Source organism: Choloepus didactylus, chromosome 20, assembly GCF_015220235.1.
Source record: "Choloepus didactylus isolate mChoDid1 chromosome 20, mChoDid1.pri, whole genome shotgun sequence".
In the NCBI taxonomy this organism is placed as follows: Eukaryota; Metazoa; Chordata; class Mammalia; order Pilosa; family Megalonychidae; genus Choloepus; species Choloepus didactylus.
This window is the reverse complement of record NC_051326.1, coordinates 24,292,205-24,307,877: the sequence shown is the minus strand read 5'-3', so window position 1 is coordinate 24,307,877 and position 15,673 is coordinate 24,292,205. Positions and strand designations below refer to the sequence as shown.

At 40.4% G+C, this 15,673-nt stretch overlaps 1 protein-coding gene across 6 annotated transcripts in view; it reads right to left on the bottom strand.

Annotated features, from left to right (window-relative positions):
* Nucleotides 1-15,673, bottom strand: part of PSD3 (pleckstrin and Sec7 domain containing 3) — a 514,520-nt gene that overhangs the window by 50,609 nt on the left and 448,238 nt on the right. For all 6 annotated transcript variants that reach the window (XM_037812498.1, XM_037812499.1, XM_037812501.1 and 3 more), the window contains one exon: nt 10,392-10,462. In XM_037812498.1, the coding sequence (XP_037668426.1) occupies nt 10,392-10,462 (71 nt within the window). The remainder of the gene's footprint in view (nt 1-10,391; nt 10,463-15,673) is intronic.

Genomic DNA, 15,673 nt, shown 5'->3' with positions numbered 1-15,673 from the left:
CAACTGGACTTTTAAAAACCCTCATAGGCAGCTGAAACAAATCTCTCCTCCAAGTGATCCAAGGAATGAAGAGAAGATTTTGCATTAAAGACAGAGAGTTCCTGAATATTAGGATAGCTAACTAAATTTTTAGATAATGAACAAATTGTTCATTTTTTAAAGACAAATATATTCAGGTTTGAATTGGTGTTTTTTAGATCATACAGAGAGAAAATTTGCTAGAGCCTTGTCTGGGGAATAAAATAATCAATAGCCAAACTCTTATTCAACTGCCATGAACTAACCAGCCACCCACAACCATCACCCTTAACCATTCCATCCAATCACCTGATGCTTTATACAAAGGATAGAATTGTTAAGTTTTGTCATAACCAGGCCTGTAACAAAAATACCTTCATAAAGTTTATAAAAAATACTTTCAGAAAAGAGGAAGTGACTGGCAGGGTAAGAAACTAAGTCCATGACAGAAATGGAGAGAAAACATTTGAAGCTATGTGATAAGCAAAGGCTTATCTAAACACTTGGCTAACAGATGATTCACTCTTTGTTGACAAATGGCTATGAAGATAATATCCAAACGTCAACAATGATGGATCATCAGTACCAACAAGAATTTAATCATCATCAATTCATCCAATTTCAAAATTTAAAAACAAACTATGAGTGTTATATTAAAATAATATTAGATGCCTCTGCCATGAACACTTCATATTCCAATAGTAATAACTGACAACCAACAAGCCATACATTTTTAATGCATGAGCTCTCCGGGGCTCAGGGGCACTGCAAGGACTAGAACCAACGAGGGTAGGAGTGAATTCTTACTTAGCTGGCAGACACACACAGTCCCTCTCGCAGAAAAGTCCTGTTGTGCCTGATCATTAATGGTACCTGAACGCTGGTAAAGTTCTGAATGAGTGCAATATTGAAATCAGCCTTTATTCTGGTGATATATCTCACAGGCTATACCTCAGAGACTTCCAGAAACTGAAAATCAGTTTTTCACCCAGCTGTAGTCCATTTACCCTGCTTTTCTTCCAACCCTCACCCGTATACTCAGTTTATAGTCTGTTAACTTGTAGCTTTTCTTGAGACAATTTATAAGAGCTCACTAACTATTTATTTCACAAGATTGGTCTTCTCATCTACACTGTACGCCCAGGCTATTTCAGGGGTTGGATGCCATGTTTTTTTTTCTTTCATAACTCCCAATACAACATTTTGTAAATGGCTCTGATATTACTATCACAACGCACTGTGGATTTTGTTTTTTCTCTAAAGTTAGAGACAAATGTGACAAAGTAACATTAAGTAACATTAAGCAAGGGGGTCAGAGAGGAAAATGAGGTGAATGGTGGTTAGGAAGATTGTATGTGACTCGGAGAAGCAAGACAAGGGCTTGGGATAATGTCAGAAATTGTCTTGCAGAAAGAAGGAAAGAAAAAGACTTCTTTCACTTGAAAGAAAACACACTTACTTTATGGAAAGAAATGAGTCAGTAGACACGAGATAGACATTGGGGATCTAAGTTATTTGAAAAATGTCACAGGAAGGAGGGACACAAAAAACGGGGGTGGGGAGGAGGGAAAATTAAAGTGTCAACCACAAGTGAAGCTTCTTAAAAGTAGATGTCTATAGCAAATAAATCCATTAATCTCCCCCTATGCATGGGACTTGACTCCCGGGGGAATGAATCTCCCTGGTGACATGGGATGTGACTCCCAGGAATGAGCCTGGCCATGGCAGCAAGGGATTGAAAATGCCTACTGGATCAGAAGGGGGAAAAAGAAAGGTAACAAAATAAGGTTACAGTGGCTAAAAGATCTCAAGTAGAGTCAAGAGGCTATTCTGGAGTTTTCTCTTATGCAAGGTCCAGCTAGATATCCCAAATGACCACAGTATGCCATGCCCTTACCAGTAGTAGTCCTGAAATACCTAGGTCCATATCTGAGGTTCTGTAAGATTCACTTACTAAGATCTATCTCTCAGAAACTTAAATCTACCAGAATGTTCCTATGCCAGACAAGTCCTAAAACCCAGAGGCAAAAGCCTCTTTAAGAACAACAATCAGATGCTGTTCCCTTCCCCATAATGTCGACACCCCCTTTCAATATGAAAAAGTTAGGGTGCTCACTGCCTAGACACCCCTGAAGATCGAGAAAGTGATTAAATGAGAGGAAGGGGTAGCAACAGACAAAATAGGATTTAACAAAGGATTATGAATTCTGAAACTGAAATGGTAGAACTGTAACCTAAAAAATTCTTCGAAATTTGTTGAATTGTGCTTTGAAATTTATCACCTTTCTGTACATATATTTCACCATAAGGAAAGAACTGAAACTATGGAACTATAACCCATAACATTCTTTGAAATTGCTAACTACTTGTTAAATCGTACTTTGAAAGTTATCACTGTTATGTATGTATGCTAAAGTTCACAATTAAAAAAAAAAGTAGTTGCTTATATATTCCACTTTCCAATTCCTATCTTACCTCATTTGTTTGCAACATGGAATATTTCCACCATCTCCTTGATGTGGCACCTCTCTCTCTGTTTTCCTTCTGCCTCTGGTGACTGCTCAGGCTCCTTACCATCTCATCCTCTTAGGGCACATATAAAGCATCCTCCAATTTCTCGTCACTATACAAACTTTCTCTGAGTGACATCATCTACCCCCATGGCTTAAATTATCACTATTTTTTGATGATGCTCCTGATCTACATTTCTAGGCTCCCTACGTGGTTCCAGAACTGAATATCTAATTGCCTTCCAGATTTTTCCATTTATTATTCCATAGATAGCTTGAACTTAACATCTCAAACTGAACTCTCCAATTAGACCATGTGTCTCCCTCCCCACTGTCCCTACCCTAGTTCAAACTAATATGATCACTCTGTCTCCAGTCTTGTCGGCTTCCAATCCATTCTCCATCCTGAAACCAGCATGATCTTTCTGAAATATAAATCTGATCATGTCACTCCCCAGTTTAATACCCTTTAATAAGCTCCCCACTGTTCAGAGGTAAAGTTCCAACTCCTTAACATCCTTTTGAGGCTCTTCATAATCTGCCTTGGACACTCTTTTTGCTCCACTGAGCTCACAGCTCCCTGAATGTGCTGCACCCTCTCACATCTAGACATCTGCACATGTCCCTTCCTGTCTGAATCCCCCATATGACTCACTTCTTTTTGTCTTTTAAGTCTAGGCTTAGATATCACTTTTTTCATGAATCCTTCTACTATCTTCCTGCCTCTCCAAGGCTCAGTTAAGTGCCCTTGCGAATGTGCTCCCATAGCACACTTCCCTCTTTGTAGCATTTATTAAGTTGCATTGAAATTGTTCTTCATTTGTTGATCTTTTCAGATGTAATATAATACCCTTTTAGGGACTATATTCTACTAACAATCATATCTCCAGCATTCTGAAAAACTGGGCAAATCCTCATCTTATATATGCACTATTTGATTTGCTTCCTACCTAATATTATGTGTCTCTGTACCAGAACTGTAGTCTGTTTCCTTCGAAGGGCAGATGAGGCAGTTAGCCTTTAGAAGGGGGAAAGAATGGGCAGGCAAAGTTCAGCTGATAATGGATGCCAGGCCACACTAAGTGGCAATCTGGGAGTCATGAAACAGTTGGGATTTGACATTTCCATGACTTTTCATGGTTTGGGGAATAAGGAAGAATACTGGGAAATAGTTCTGTGTTAGAAAATCTCAGAAAGGTTACTTCCTCTAATTCCAGAAGATGATCAGAGAAAGTCCTATAACCCAAGAGTCAGAGTCAGGGAAAGAGAGGTACCCATCAGTCCCTACTAAAGCAGAAGGTTAAAGTGAAAGAGAGTAAGTTACTGCACATTTGCTACGTTTTCACCAAAAGGTAGTTGAATCCGGCTGATGAGATGAAAGTGAGGGGACACCCCCGCCCAACAGCTTGTTTTTAAACTTCTAATAATTAGAAAGGTCACATTCTAGAATTTTAGTGTTTACCCAAAGAATAGCCTAACAGGAAAAATTCTAGCTTGCCTTTGCTCCCTCCACAATCCTGGGTGGGTTAAAGAACCTCTTGGCCTTTGCTTCTCAATTGAAAAAATGGGAATAACATCCTCCTATGCAGCTGTGAAGCTCAAGTGGAAAAACTACCATAAAAATAATATCATACTAACTAACTAATCAGTCTTATTGTGGGTTCACTGAAGCGAGGTAGCTCAGGAAGTCTACTAACCCCTTTCCTACATTTGCGATATATGATGCTCTGATCTGGGAATGATTATTTTTCTTAGGTATTATTTATAAAGCAACATTCTGCAAGAAAATGTGGGGATTTGTTTCTTGGTTTTAATAGAGGAATACTCCTCTTAAATGTCCCTTTGACAGATGGGAGGTGCCTATTATGCTTACTTGTTTCATGTTTTTGCTATGTGAAATGGGTGGATAGATTCTACAGCTTATTTTTACAAACAAAGGACCCTAATCAGAGTAGTACCTTAATCTCCAGGTTAGGAGGAGGAGTGAGAAGAGGTAGGGGTCTGATCTCTAACTGGAAGCCAAGGATGGGGAACCACCATCCCATGTAACTATGGGAGTGAGGAACTAACGTCGATGCAATACCTATGGTCAGTGTCTATGTCACACTGGTAACTCCAGAACATGAAGCCCTAATGACTTGCCTTTTACTCTTTGCACCAGTTCTAGAAGGGCTTGTTGGGGCACTTAACTGTTTCTAATCTGAGGTGCAAAGCCCTTCAATAAAGTCAGCAGGAAAAGAAAGGGCCTGTATTTGGATGGTTGAGATGGTTGGCCTAACTCTTAATCGTTTCGTTATACTGAATTCTGTTTTAGGATTATTACAAGGTGGGAAAAAAATAAAAGAAAAAGGTGGGAAAAAAGTCTGTCTGAGCTAGTCACTTTAATCCTCATGAGACTGGCAAAAACTACAAAAGGTTCAAAATGGAAAAATATCTCGCCTCTTGTAAGAGTTATCAAGAAGGGAACTAAAATTTACTACCCACCTATTGTACACCAGATGCTTTTATCACATGTTTAAAAAATTCATTACATCAACCATGCAAGTTAACCACCACTCCCCACCCACAGTTTACAGAAAAATAAGCTGAGACTCAGAGAAGACAATGAACTGCTCCAAATAAATTTAGTTTGGAGTTTGACTAGGTGTATCTTCATCTCAAGTCCTATAATTTTAATGCTCTTCTAAGGGGCACATCATCCCTGGAGAATCTGAGGGAGCAGAGGAGACAGAGTCCCAGCCTAAGGAAGCTCTGTCTTTAACATTTGAGAAGCTGCTGGTACTGTGCGCGTTAGTGGGGAGGGAGGGCTTGCAACAGAGAGGGTTACAAATACACAGGTAGCATTATAAACATGAGAGGCAAAAGGAATTTTTTATGGACTCTTCAAGAAGTGAAAACCTTTGTGACAAGCTTCTTTGGTTGGTTGGGATGACAGAAGGGAAGGAGGTTGAGTGAATGGAGACTGAGAGGATTTAGAGCTCTTTTCTAGGATAATTTTGACTGTGCCTGGTTTCTGGCTAATTGTGTGTGTGTGTGTGTGTATGTGTTTGGGACGGGGGAAGAAAAGGGAGCTTTGATTAATACTTTTTACTCTTAATCAGGCAATACTATATAGGTAAAAACATCAGACTATTACATAGTTGAGAAATCTTGGAGAAAGGCTTAAAAGTAATTGATGAGCAAATTACAATGGAATGAGATTCTGAACAGATACTTATTCCAGTGGGGTGGAGTTGTGTATGTGTGTGGCATGTGTATATTTATAGTCAGGGGAAGGTGGGCTTTAAAGGAATGAGTTGCCAGCCAGCGTGATCTTTTTGGAAGACCTATTTGACTTATTTGATCAAGAGGGAAGAGGAACTGCTTCCTCCCATCTCAGGCAATACCGCCCCCCTCTTTTAGGAGCCAATGCATGGCCGCCGTGGTGGGGTGAGGAGCAGTGATGGAGCACCTGCCCCTGGGGGAGGCAGAGGAGACTCAGGAAGGAAGAGTTACGGGAAGCCCTTGGATGTTAACCTTTGATGTGAGAAAACTGTATGGGGTAGAAAGGAATGAGACAAAGAGAACGGCTGCTAAACCGGAGTGTGCTAGTGAGGCCCTTAAGGCCAGGGGCTAGGCCTTCTCACTTTTGTATCCGCGGCACAGATCCCACACCAGGCACAGACCCTATCGCACAGAAGTACGAATAAGTGAGTTTTGTCAAGCGGAATCAAACTAGTCTTGGGCTAGGGGAAATAGGGGCCCTTTCACGTTATACCTCAAACAAATAAGGGAGAGCTGGCTACAGGAGGGAAGGAGAGGAGGGCTGAATGCTTCTCAGTCACACGTGAATCCCAGCATTCTAATATTGGCATTCTAAGAGCACCGAGAGGGGAAATTGGAGAGCAAAGTGGCGTTCCTAGGGCACATGTCATACCCGCCAGGTCCTATGCTCTATGCTTAGCATGGAGTGCACTGCCAACGAAATCCTCTGAGCTTGTGGGTGTAGGTAAGGGCAGTAGTGAACTCAGACTCTAAGAATTTGAAATTCCTTCGGGGAAAAGAAAGCTGCTTCCTTTGTAGTACTGGACAGTTTATGACATGTGACACCATTTCTTTCATTTTTGTGATACATTTGTTGCTTGAAACAATATGATTTTTCATCCTCTTTCTACTGCTTGCTACCCCCATCCACCCTATAATCCAAATATAAAGACTGTGTGCCATTCTTTGAACATGCCACATTCTCTTACATCTGTTGTTTTCACCCCCTTTTGGCTAAAACGCCCTTTTTTCTGTGGTTGCCTGGCAATCTCAAGCTTGTCCTTCAGTATCAGCTCAAGGCGTGTTGATCATTCAGGGAAGAGTCTCTAATCTTCACAGGCAAGCTGGGCTGAGCCTCTGGTGTGCCTCTTCCACGCTTCTGTTAATTTATCCCATTGTTTGTGAATGTTCATTTCACTGTTTCTCCTCCTATTTTGTAGGTCTACGTAGGCAGGGACTGTGTCCTAGTCTTCTTTGGAAACCCAGCATTTAGCTTTGTACCTCACACTCAATGAGCGCTGAACTAATATGTGAGGAGATGGTGGCAGGTTGAATTATGCACCCCAGAAAAAACATGTTCTTAAACTTAAACCATCCCTGTGGGTGTAAACCCATTATAAATAGGATCTTTTGAGGATGTCATTTTTAGTTAAAGTCTGCTCAACTGAATCAGGATGGGTCTTAATCCTATTACTGAGGTCTTAGAGAGAAGGTCACAGAGAGAAAGCTAGGGGAAGAGTTGGAAGCTGGAAGAGAAAGGAGAAGATGCCACCATGCGCATTGCCAGGGGACAGAAAAGCCAAGGACCCAAGGGTCTGAGGCTGCCAGCCCCAGAATGCCAGTCTTCAGGAGAGAAGCACTGTTTTGCCGAAGCCTCTATTTTGGACTTCACCTAGCCTCAAATCCATGTGCCTGACTGACAAGCTATCTATAGGATCTGTGTGGGGATTCTGGGAACAGATATTGATTATCACATTGAGATTTCAAGCATATATCACATTCTTTAAAACTCTCCCTTTTTAAAGAGCATTAATATTACAGTAAGAAGAGAGTAGGGATTGATTACAAAACAGGGCTGCCCTTATCTTGGCTCACTCTCATCCTAAGAAGATATTTCGCAGCCCTGCTGGCATTTTTATTGATTCAAATGAAATACCAACCTGATAGATAATTCACAGCTCTACTTTGCACTCTCCCACACAAATGTATAATTTCTTAGTGCCAGGTTTCTCTGTTTAAAAGAGGAATGCCACCCAACTTTCTCCAAAAGCATATTTGCCATACCCTAGAGGTATCATAAATCGGGAGATGTAATCTAATTTTGGAGCCCTAATCCAAACTGATGTAAAGTCATTCCCTTGTTAATATTTAGCCCCTTCTCTTCTATATCTGGATGAGTCAAACTCCTACCAGTCTACTTATCTGAGGGTAAGGACGATGAGATAGGAAAAGCTAGTGACTTGGAAACAGAATCTCTCTTCGTATCCACTGCAGTCAAATGGTGAATGCAAAAGTACTTTTCCTCTTCCCAGGCCTTCCCTGGGATGGAGTGGGTGGAACTCCTGTGGATAGGTATTCAGTGAAATGAAAGACAGCTGCACCCTTTACAGAGATTTGAGAAAATGAAAAAATGAGCTAGGAGAATGGGATTTATGCTGGGGGAACAGTTGGGACATGTGAAATTTAATTTCAAAGGCTTGCTCCCTGCAGACACAGAGCTAGCTGAAAGGGCCGGTGTGGGCCCAACATGCACACACAGGCTGCTGGGACTTATACATTAGAAGCTGGGCTGACTCCAAAGGGAGAGAAGGATAATACAAGATGTCGGGCCACTGAAGAGCACAGTTAGTTGCCTAATATCAGGAACAGTCCCCATTTCTTCCTATGTTACATTCCTCAAAGTAATGGGAGAAGGAAGCCACAAACCATTTTTCTTTGTGATCTTTTGCTTTCAGCCAACTCCATATAGCTCTCTCTGCAAAGGTTATTTGGTCACATACAAAGCTCTGGCCCAAGGTGAAGCAGCTCATGCTCTATATTCCTTACGTGATCTATTCCAAAAGCGTTTGTGTTAGATATGGTTCTTCCCAATATAGACAACTGAAAAAAGTTCTAATAAAGAGGTAGAACAACAAAAAAAATATATCAAAATGCTCCTTATAAAGATGTTCTGGTTATATTTTGATATAGGATATGTGGCGAGCAGTCAAAGCTCTTTTAATAATGATCTGGGTGGACCCCTCGGAAGGCTGGTTTTGAAAAGAATAATTCTTTCAATCTTAATACATAGGGCATTATTATAACATTTTTACATGTTTGAAATGCAAGTAAGTCCCAATTGTTTTTCTTCCCAATAGCCATCTACATTCTGGAGTGGTTTGCTATCTCCAGGGTAGCAGGCCCAGGTTACCAGCACACAGGAGTTGCTATCTGACTGAGTAGTTGAGAGATGTCAGATCAAGGGGAAAGGCCTCTTACTACAAAAACTCAAGCATGGAAAGACAGCTATGGGAAAACATCCAAAGCCTGTACGTTCACATGCTTGTGCACTGAATTAAAAAAAGCTCAAAATGAATGAGACCTCTTACTTTACCCACATAGAATAATTAAAATGCAGGGAGAAGAGGCTGTGATGAGACAGATAGTATCATTATTGGAGGGAATGAAAATTGGTACTACCTCCCTAGAAGTAATTTAGAAATATGTTTCAAGAACTGTAAACAGTTCCTACACTGTAAACTCATGACTCTCAGGAATCCGTCTTAAGGATATATGTAATATGTGCACAAACATAAATAGTTATTTATAACTGTGAAAAACTTTAAAGAGAGTATGTCTAAAAGGGGGAAAAGGTTAAATTGTAGTAAATAGGAAACTATTACAAGCATTTAAAATTTAAAGCCTGCATAAATCCTATAAGGAAATGAAAAAAAAAAAAAAAACCCCACCATAATATACCGGTGACAATTTCACTGTCGCCAGATACCAGATTGTCCAAAAAAAAAAAAAAGAGCCTTTCACAAATTTTAGTAACATGACAAAGTGTTTATGATAATAAGTAGAGGGAAAAGAGTAAGCTGCCAAACTGTATTACTGTATTACAGAATGATTTCGAATATATTAAAACATTGTTTCCTACCCATCACCACTGAGGGCAGTGTTACCACTGCCTCATCTCCTGCCAAACCATATTCTGTGACCCTCCTTCAGAGGGGGGCCAGATCTCTGCTGGGCCTGGGAAAAGGGGGATACTACTTCATTGCAGTCAACACATACCTTTCCCATCCCCATCCGCAGTGAGCTAGGGAGCCGGAAGCTGCCAGGACTACCCTTCAAGGGGTCAGAACCTATAAACTGGGTCCCAAAGAAATGTCCAGGTTATAGCACAGGAAGAAAGAGTCCTGACAGGAATCTGGTCAAACCCTTACCAACGGAACTTGGAATAAATCTGCATTAAGTACAAAGGCTTCAGGACTTAAATAGATGCACACGTCTAGTTTTAGGTAGGGTCTAAATGAAGACAGTTAAATGATAATAAATAATGAAGGACACAGTTCATCTACAGCATAAATAACCACTGAGATAGGTACTGCCACTGAAATAGGTACCTGCAGAGATTATATGAAGTCTAACTTAGCAACTTAGGTTCAGTACTTCCTACTGAACCTAATTAGAACACCGCCCAGACATTTCTCTGATCACATGTACATACATCCAAATTTTTTCATAGAAAAAATCTAAAAAAGAATTTCAATATCAACAAAACAGTCCTTTAGGTGTTTGATGTGGCTTCTCTGTACATACATATTTGTTTGGGTGCGTTGGTTTTATTATTTTTACCTTTTGCAAGTAAAGAACTGTTCCCTTCAGCACAGCATAAAAGGTTTTCCATCCTCGCTTTCCTCTTGGAGCTGGAAAGGGAAAAATATGGAAAATTTTATTTGACAGAAATTAGCATTTTAGAAAGAGATTCTAAACAACCATTGTAGTGATTGTGTTTCAATGTTCCTAGTTTATTAGTTGCCAAAATGAACAATAATAACAACTGAGAATCTCTTGAGTCTTACTGTGTGCCAGGCATCATTCTCAAAAGGTTTTCCATGTGCCATCCTGAAGATTACTATCCTAATGTTTACAAAACCAAAAGCACAGAGAAGTTAAATAGCCTGCTCATGGCCACACAACAAGAAAGGGGAGAAGCTGGGATTTGGACCCAGGGAGTACACGGCTCTAGGTGCTGCATTCTAATAGACGTGACTTAAAGACTGGGAAAGCAAAAGAGGCATATTGGAAATACATATTAATCCAAGAAAAAGCTTAAAAGGCCAGAGCCTATCTGGCTTCACCCAAGGTTTCTAACAATCATAAAAAGTCTTGGAATAAGAAAGGGTTTCAGAATAGTTGACACATGGCCACACACAGCATTTCCTCCATATCCCCTCCCAACTGGATTAGAACTGTTAATTATCACTGCTCCCATAGCAACCTGCCCATAGCTCTGCTACAGATCTTGCTACACAGGAAGGTCATTTTTGTCTAGATGTCTCTTTCACTGGACTTACTTACCTGAAGGCAAATATCCTTCATCTTTATACTTCACAGAACCTAGTAAGTGCCAGGGCAGACCTTAGGCACTCTTATAAAAATTCTCCAAGTGAATTAATTCTTTCAGAAGTCTTTATATTCCTTTCGTTTATTTTTGCTAAGTATAAAGCATAATTTCTCAATTAACTTACATAAACTTTTTAAGAGCGTCTTAAAGCAAAAGCACAGATTAGCAAAACAGTTTACTCTTAATCTGAATCAATTTAAAATTTGTAATTGGAAAACTTTACTATCTGAATATTATTTTTCTAAATATGTCTGCCAAAATAAGTAGATAAAGACATTTCTTCTTATCCTTTTATCAAACATTTGGCTGTCTTTAATTTACATATCTGATTAAATTAGGAAGTACATTATTTTTAAGCAAATCTGTCAATCCTCCTTTGAAGATTCAAGAATTCCCAGGTTTGATAAACTATGTGAATAGCCACCCTAAGGAACCCAGGTGTTCCTGCCAACCTCACACTGAGATTTCCACCTTGTGAAAAAGGACTCAAAACATCTGCTCTGCAGGTTTCCAGGGAAAATTAAAAAAAAACAAAAAACAAAAAACAAAACCAACCATCCCTTCTGTCTCCACTAGGTGAGATTTAAAATTCAGTACACAAAAATAACTGGGGAAAAAAAAAAAAAGCATATAATCTCCTTTATAAAGAAAAAAAAAGTGGCTAATATAAAAAGAGAACCATATACAAAATACATAATAGATGTTCACCATGTTGTTCAATAGATGTCAAATTCGGACACCTTCAACGTGATAACAGGGCACACGGGAAGTGGTGCCCAGGCTGTCTGGGGCTGTTGTGGGAGGATCAGAAGCAGCATGCCGTGTGGAGGCGTGCCACACTGGGAAGCAGAGCAGCTCGTCTCTAACCCCTTCTAGACCTTGGCTCATCTTAAACCTGTCCTCTCATCATCAACTCCTAACCGGGTTACCTCCTGAAGAGTCACTCAACCACTCGGGACTTCAGCTACTGCATTTTAAAGTGTGGATAATTCACATAACTTAAGGCAAAGCACTCACTAATGCTGGAAGAGAACTTGGAAAATCCTCTTGCTTTATTCAGGGGTTATAAGGTCCTGGAGTTTAATGGTTTTCCTCAAAGTCCTAAAGCTCGTTTAGTGGTATGTTGAGATTCTCCAGTTCAAAGATCTACAAAGCTATTTTTCTACTTTTCAAGGTTCATGTAGATGTTCACAAAAATTTTTAACAGCTCGTTATCATTACCCCACTCCCCAACTGAAATGTGATCTTAAAAGTCACTCTGTGACTGAGGGCCAGTCAGTAGCACTAACCTCTTTTTTTCTATCTCCCACAGAAGTGTAAAACTTAATCTTAACAATTTCGTTGCTTAAGTCTTGATGAAACAACTTATAATCCTTCCAATAAGATAACTCAGAAGCAAGAATTAAACAGGATATAGCTAGTGTGCTATAAAAGCACTGTTCTGAGTGACTTTACAAGTATTAGTGCATTTCACCCGCACAGCCACGTCAAGAGCAAGGTATGACTGCATCCATTTTACAGATGGGATGGTGTGGCCTCAAACAAGTGGAATTCAGGGAAGAAAGGGACCACCGTGGGCCAGAGTAGGCTGGGAAGGCTCTCGAGAGGCGAGGCTGCACAGCTCTGAGCTTAAGGCCCCACACAACACTGCTACGGTTGCTGCACCCTTGGCGATGCTCGCCACGGGAAACACGATGGGCAAAGATCAGTGTTCCTCAATGACAATGACAGGAGGACGAGCTAAAACTGGTTTCACAGCACAAGTGCCAATAGGTATATGAGATAGGGGAAAGAGCCATAACTGTATTTTCATCATGAACATGATTAGAGGGATTTGAAGAAATAACTGATTGGAAACCCAACTTCCCTATTGGAAAGGCTTTAACTACACAGGTAGTGGGGAGTTCGGTAGGTAGATATATTTTAACAAAGCTCTGGGTATCTACTGTGAGAATGTGTTTACTGAACTTGATCAAAAAATATTTATGCACTAGACCATGCTTCCATGGCACGCTTAATATGTATACTTAAAGTACAAAGATAATCAATAGCTTTACCTTTTCTTGAAAATACAAGGACCTTAGAATGATTTAATTCTAATCATCTGTCTCCAGTCTTACATAATATAGGTATTACTTTAGCTTTTGTTTAAATACTACTGAAATAGACCCCATTTTTCTCTAAACTGTATCATTTACCCTCATGTGTACCCCCACTTACTATTACCTTTATTCATCACTTCTTCCTGTTCCTCATTACTCTGCAGTGGTCATTTTCAACAACTTCTTGCAGTCATCCTTAGTTGTTCTTATGGTGAGGGCCTTTCGGTGGTAAATGTTTTTCTACTTTTTACATAAAAGTGTCTTTATTTCATTAAAGTTTCTACAGTGATCATTACTTTTTCTTAGCACTATCTGGATATTATTTCACTATCATTTGGCTTCTAGTGTTGCTGGGATGTCTACCTTGAGTCTAGATGTTATGCTTCAATATGAGTTTCTTTTAATTCATCCAGTATTATCCTTGAGTTTCCTGAGTATCATTTCCAAAAACTTGTAGCAATTGGTTTTTTTAATATTGCCTGTTCTCCATCGTCTCCACTATTGTAACCTTCTGGCATTCTATTCAGACTTCTCACTCCATTCCACACGTGTCTCAACCTTGCCTTCATATTCTCCACCTCTTTGACCTTCTGTGCTAAAAATGCTGTGCAAATTTATCTCCAGTATTCCATGAACACCCAGCCCCAGAGGTAGCTCACTTCCCTAGGTTTGTACTCATGCTTTATTCCTGGCCTCACAGGATTTCCCTTTCACTTTTTTTTTTTTTAAAGGAGAGGCTTTTTTCAGAAGGATTATTGTGGGGGGTGGGGTGGGGTGGAGGAAGGAACACTGCCATAGGGGAAGGGTGACTACTACAATAGGCAGACAACTCTGACCATGATAAGATCAGCAAGCAGTCCTTCTTTAATTTTTACAGGGTCATCAATTCATTTAAAAGATGTGTAAAAATATTGTAACATTTTTAGATATTTTATAATGGGAGAGTTTCAGAACCCTAGGCTAAAATATTGCCAAAAATAGATTCTATAGCTCTTATTTTTAAAAGAATTGATTCAAAAGCTTTGTAATCGAGGAAGAATTCATTTGGAGCAGGATACAGGAGATATTGAGGGTGGAGAGAAGGAGAGGAAAACTAGGACAAGGGAAACTAGGAAGGAGGCTATTATAATAGCCTCGATGAGAGGAAAAAGGCCAGAACAAGGATAGAGAGAGCTGCACAATAAAGTGTGATCAAGACCTGGAAGAAGAAAGGAAAGGCACTGAGCCCCTACTCCATAGTGCCCCGGCACTGGGCTGGCACTACATGTGAACATTCTTACTGGATCCATACAACCCTTTCGGGTAGGTAGTGTTGCCTCTATTTCACAATAATGTCTTCATTATTAACGAAATTTGCAGCTCAGAAAGGTGGAGTTGGCTACTGAGGAGGCTTCCCATTCAAGGATCTCAAAGCTACGGTGCAGGTGAGGGCACGTGCTCTAAGGCTACATGAAGAAGGGGAAACAGTCCGGGTGACAATCCTTTGCCTAGGTCAGGCCTGCTACCCCTGTGAGGTGACAGGCAGGAAAGGACAGAGGGGCAGAGAAAGGAGAAGATGAGGCAGGAAGAGAATGCAAGTCAGGTACTTTCTCTAATCTCACTTGACTCCAGGTCTTTCCAAGGCAACCGCGCTCATGGCTGCAGATCTCAGAGCTGAGGCACAATCCCTGGGTCTGCCTCTCAGGTGTTACCACACCAACGTTTCCTCCTCCATCACAACAATGCTAACAGCAATAGCAATTACTGTAAGAATAATAGAAGCACACACTGTGCACACACTGCTTTATGCACTGTTCCTAGACCTGGTGTGTAGTAACCGAAGCTCCCCAACTCCTGGGGGTGGGGGGGGTGAGGGGTTGCTGCTATTATAATGTCCATGTTACATATGTGGAAACTGAGACCACACTCGACCTACAGCACTTGGTCCCCCACAATATCAGCCACTTTTACTCTGGTTTATATACAGGGAAAGAGCAGTTAATCCAGATTCAGGATACAACACTTTGGATAAAAGATATAGGGGTGATATTCAGAATATTTAAGAGCTGATTCAGCATGGGTATTAAACTACCAGGAAAAACAAAAGCGCTGGCCCAGTCAGAAGGGACATTGCAGGAAACAGTCCGTACATGTGCACGAGCACACACTGGCCGTATTCAGCCCTGGCTCTGGGGCTGCTGCCTACCCACTGTAGGTTAAATTAAATGAAAAAAGTAAGCGAGCCTCTGTGATTATTATTCTACATTAAATATTATCTAAAGATTCTTTTTCCTAGGAACAAAAACAAACTCTACTTTCAGGCTTAAACACACACACACACACACACACACACACACACAAATACATTTTGCAAAAGAAAAACCGGCAGTTGCTCCAAAGATGGGTGATACTGAAACTAGCACTAAATC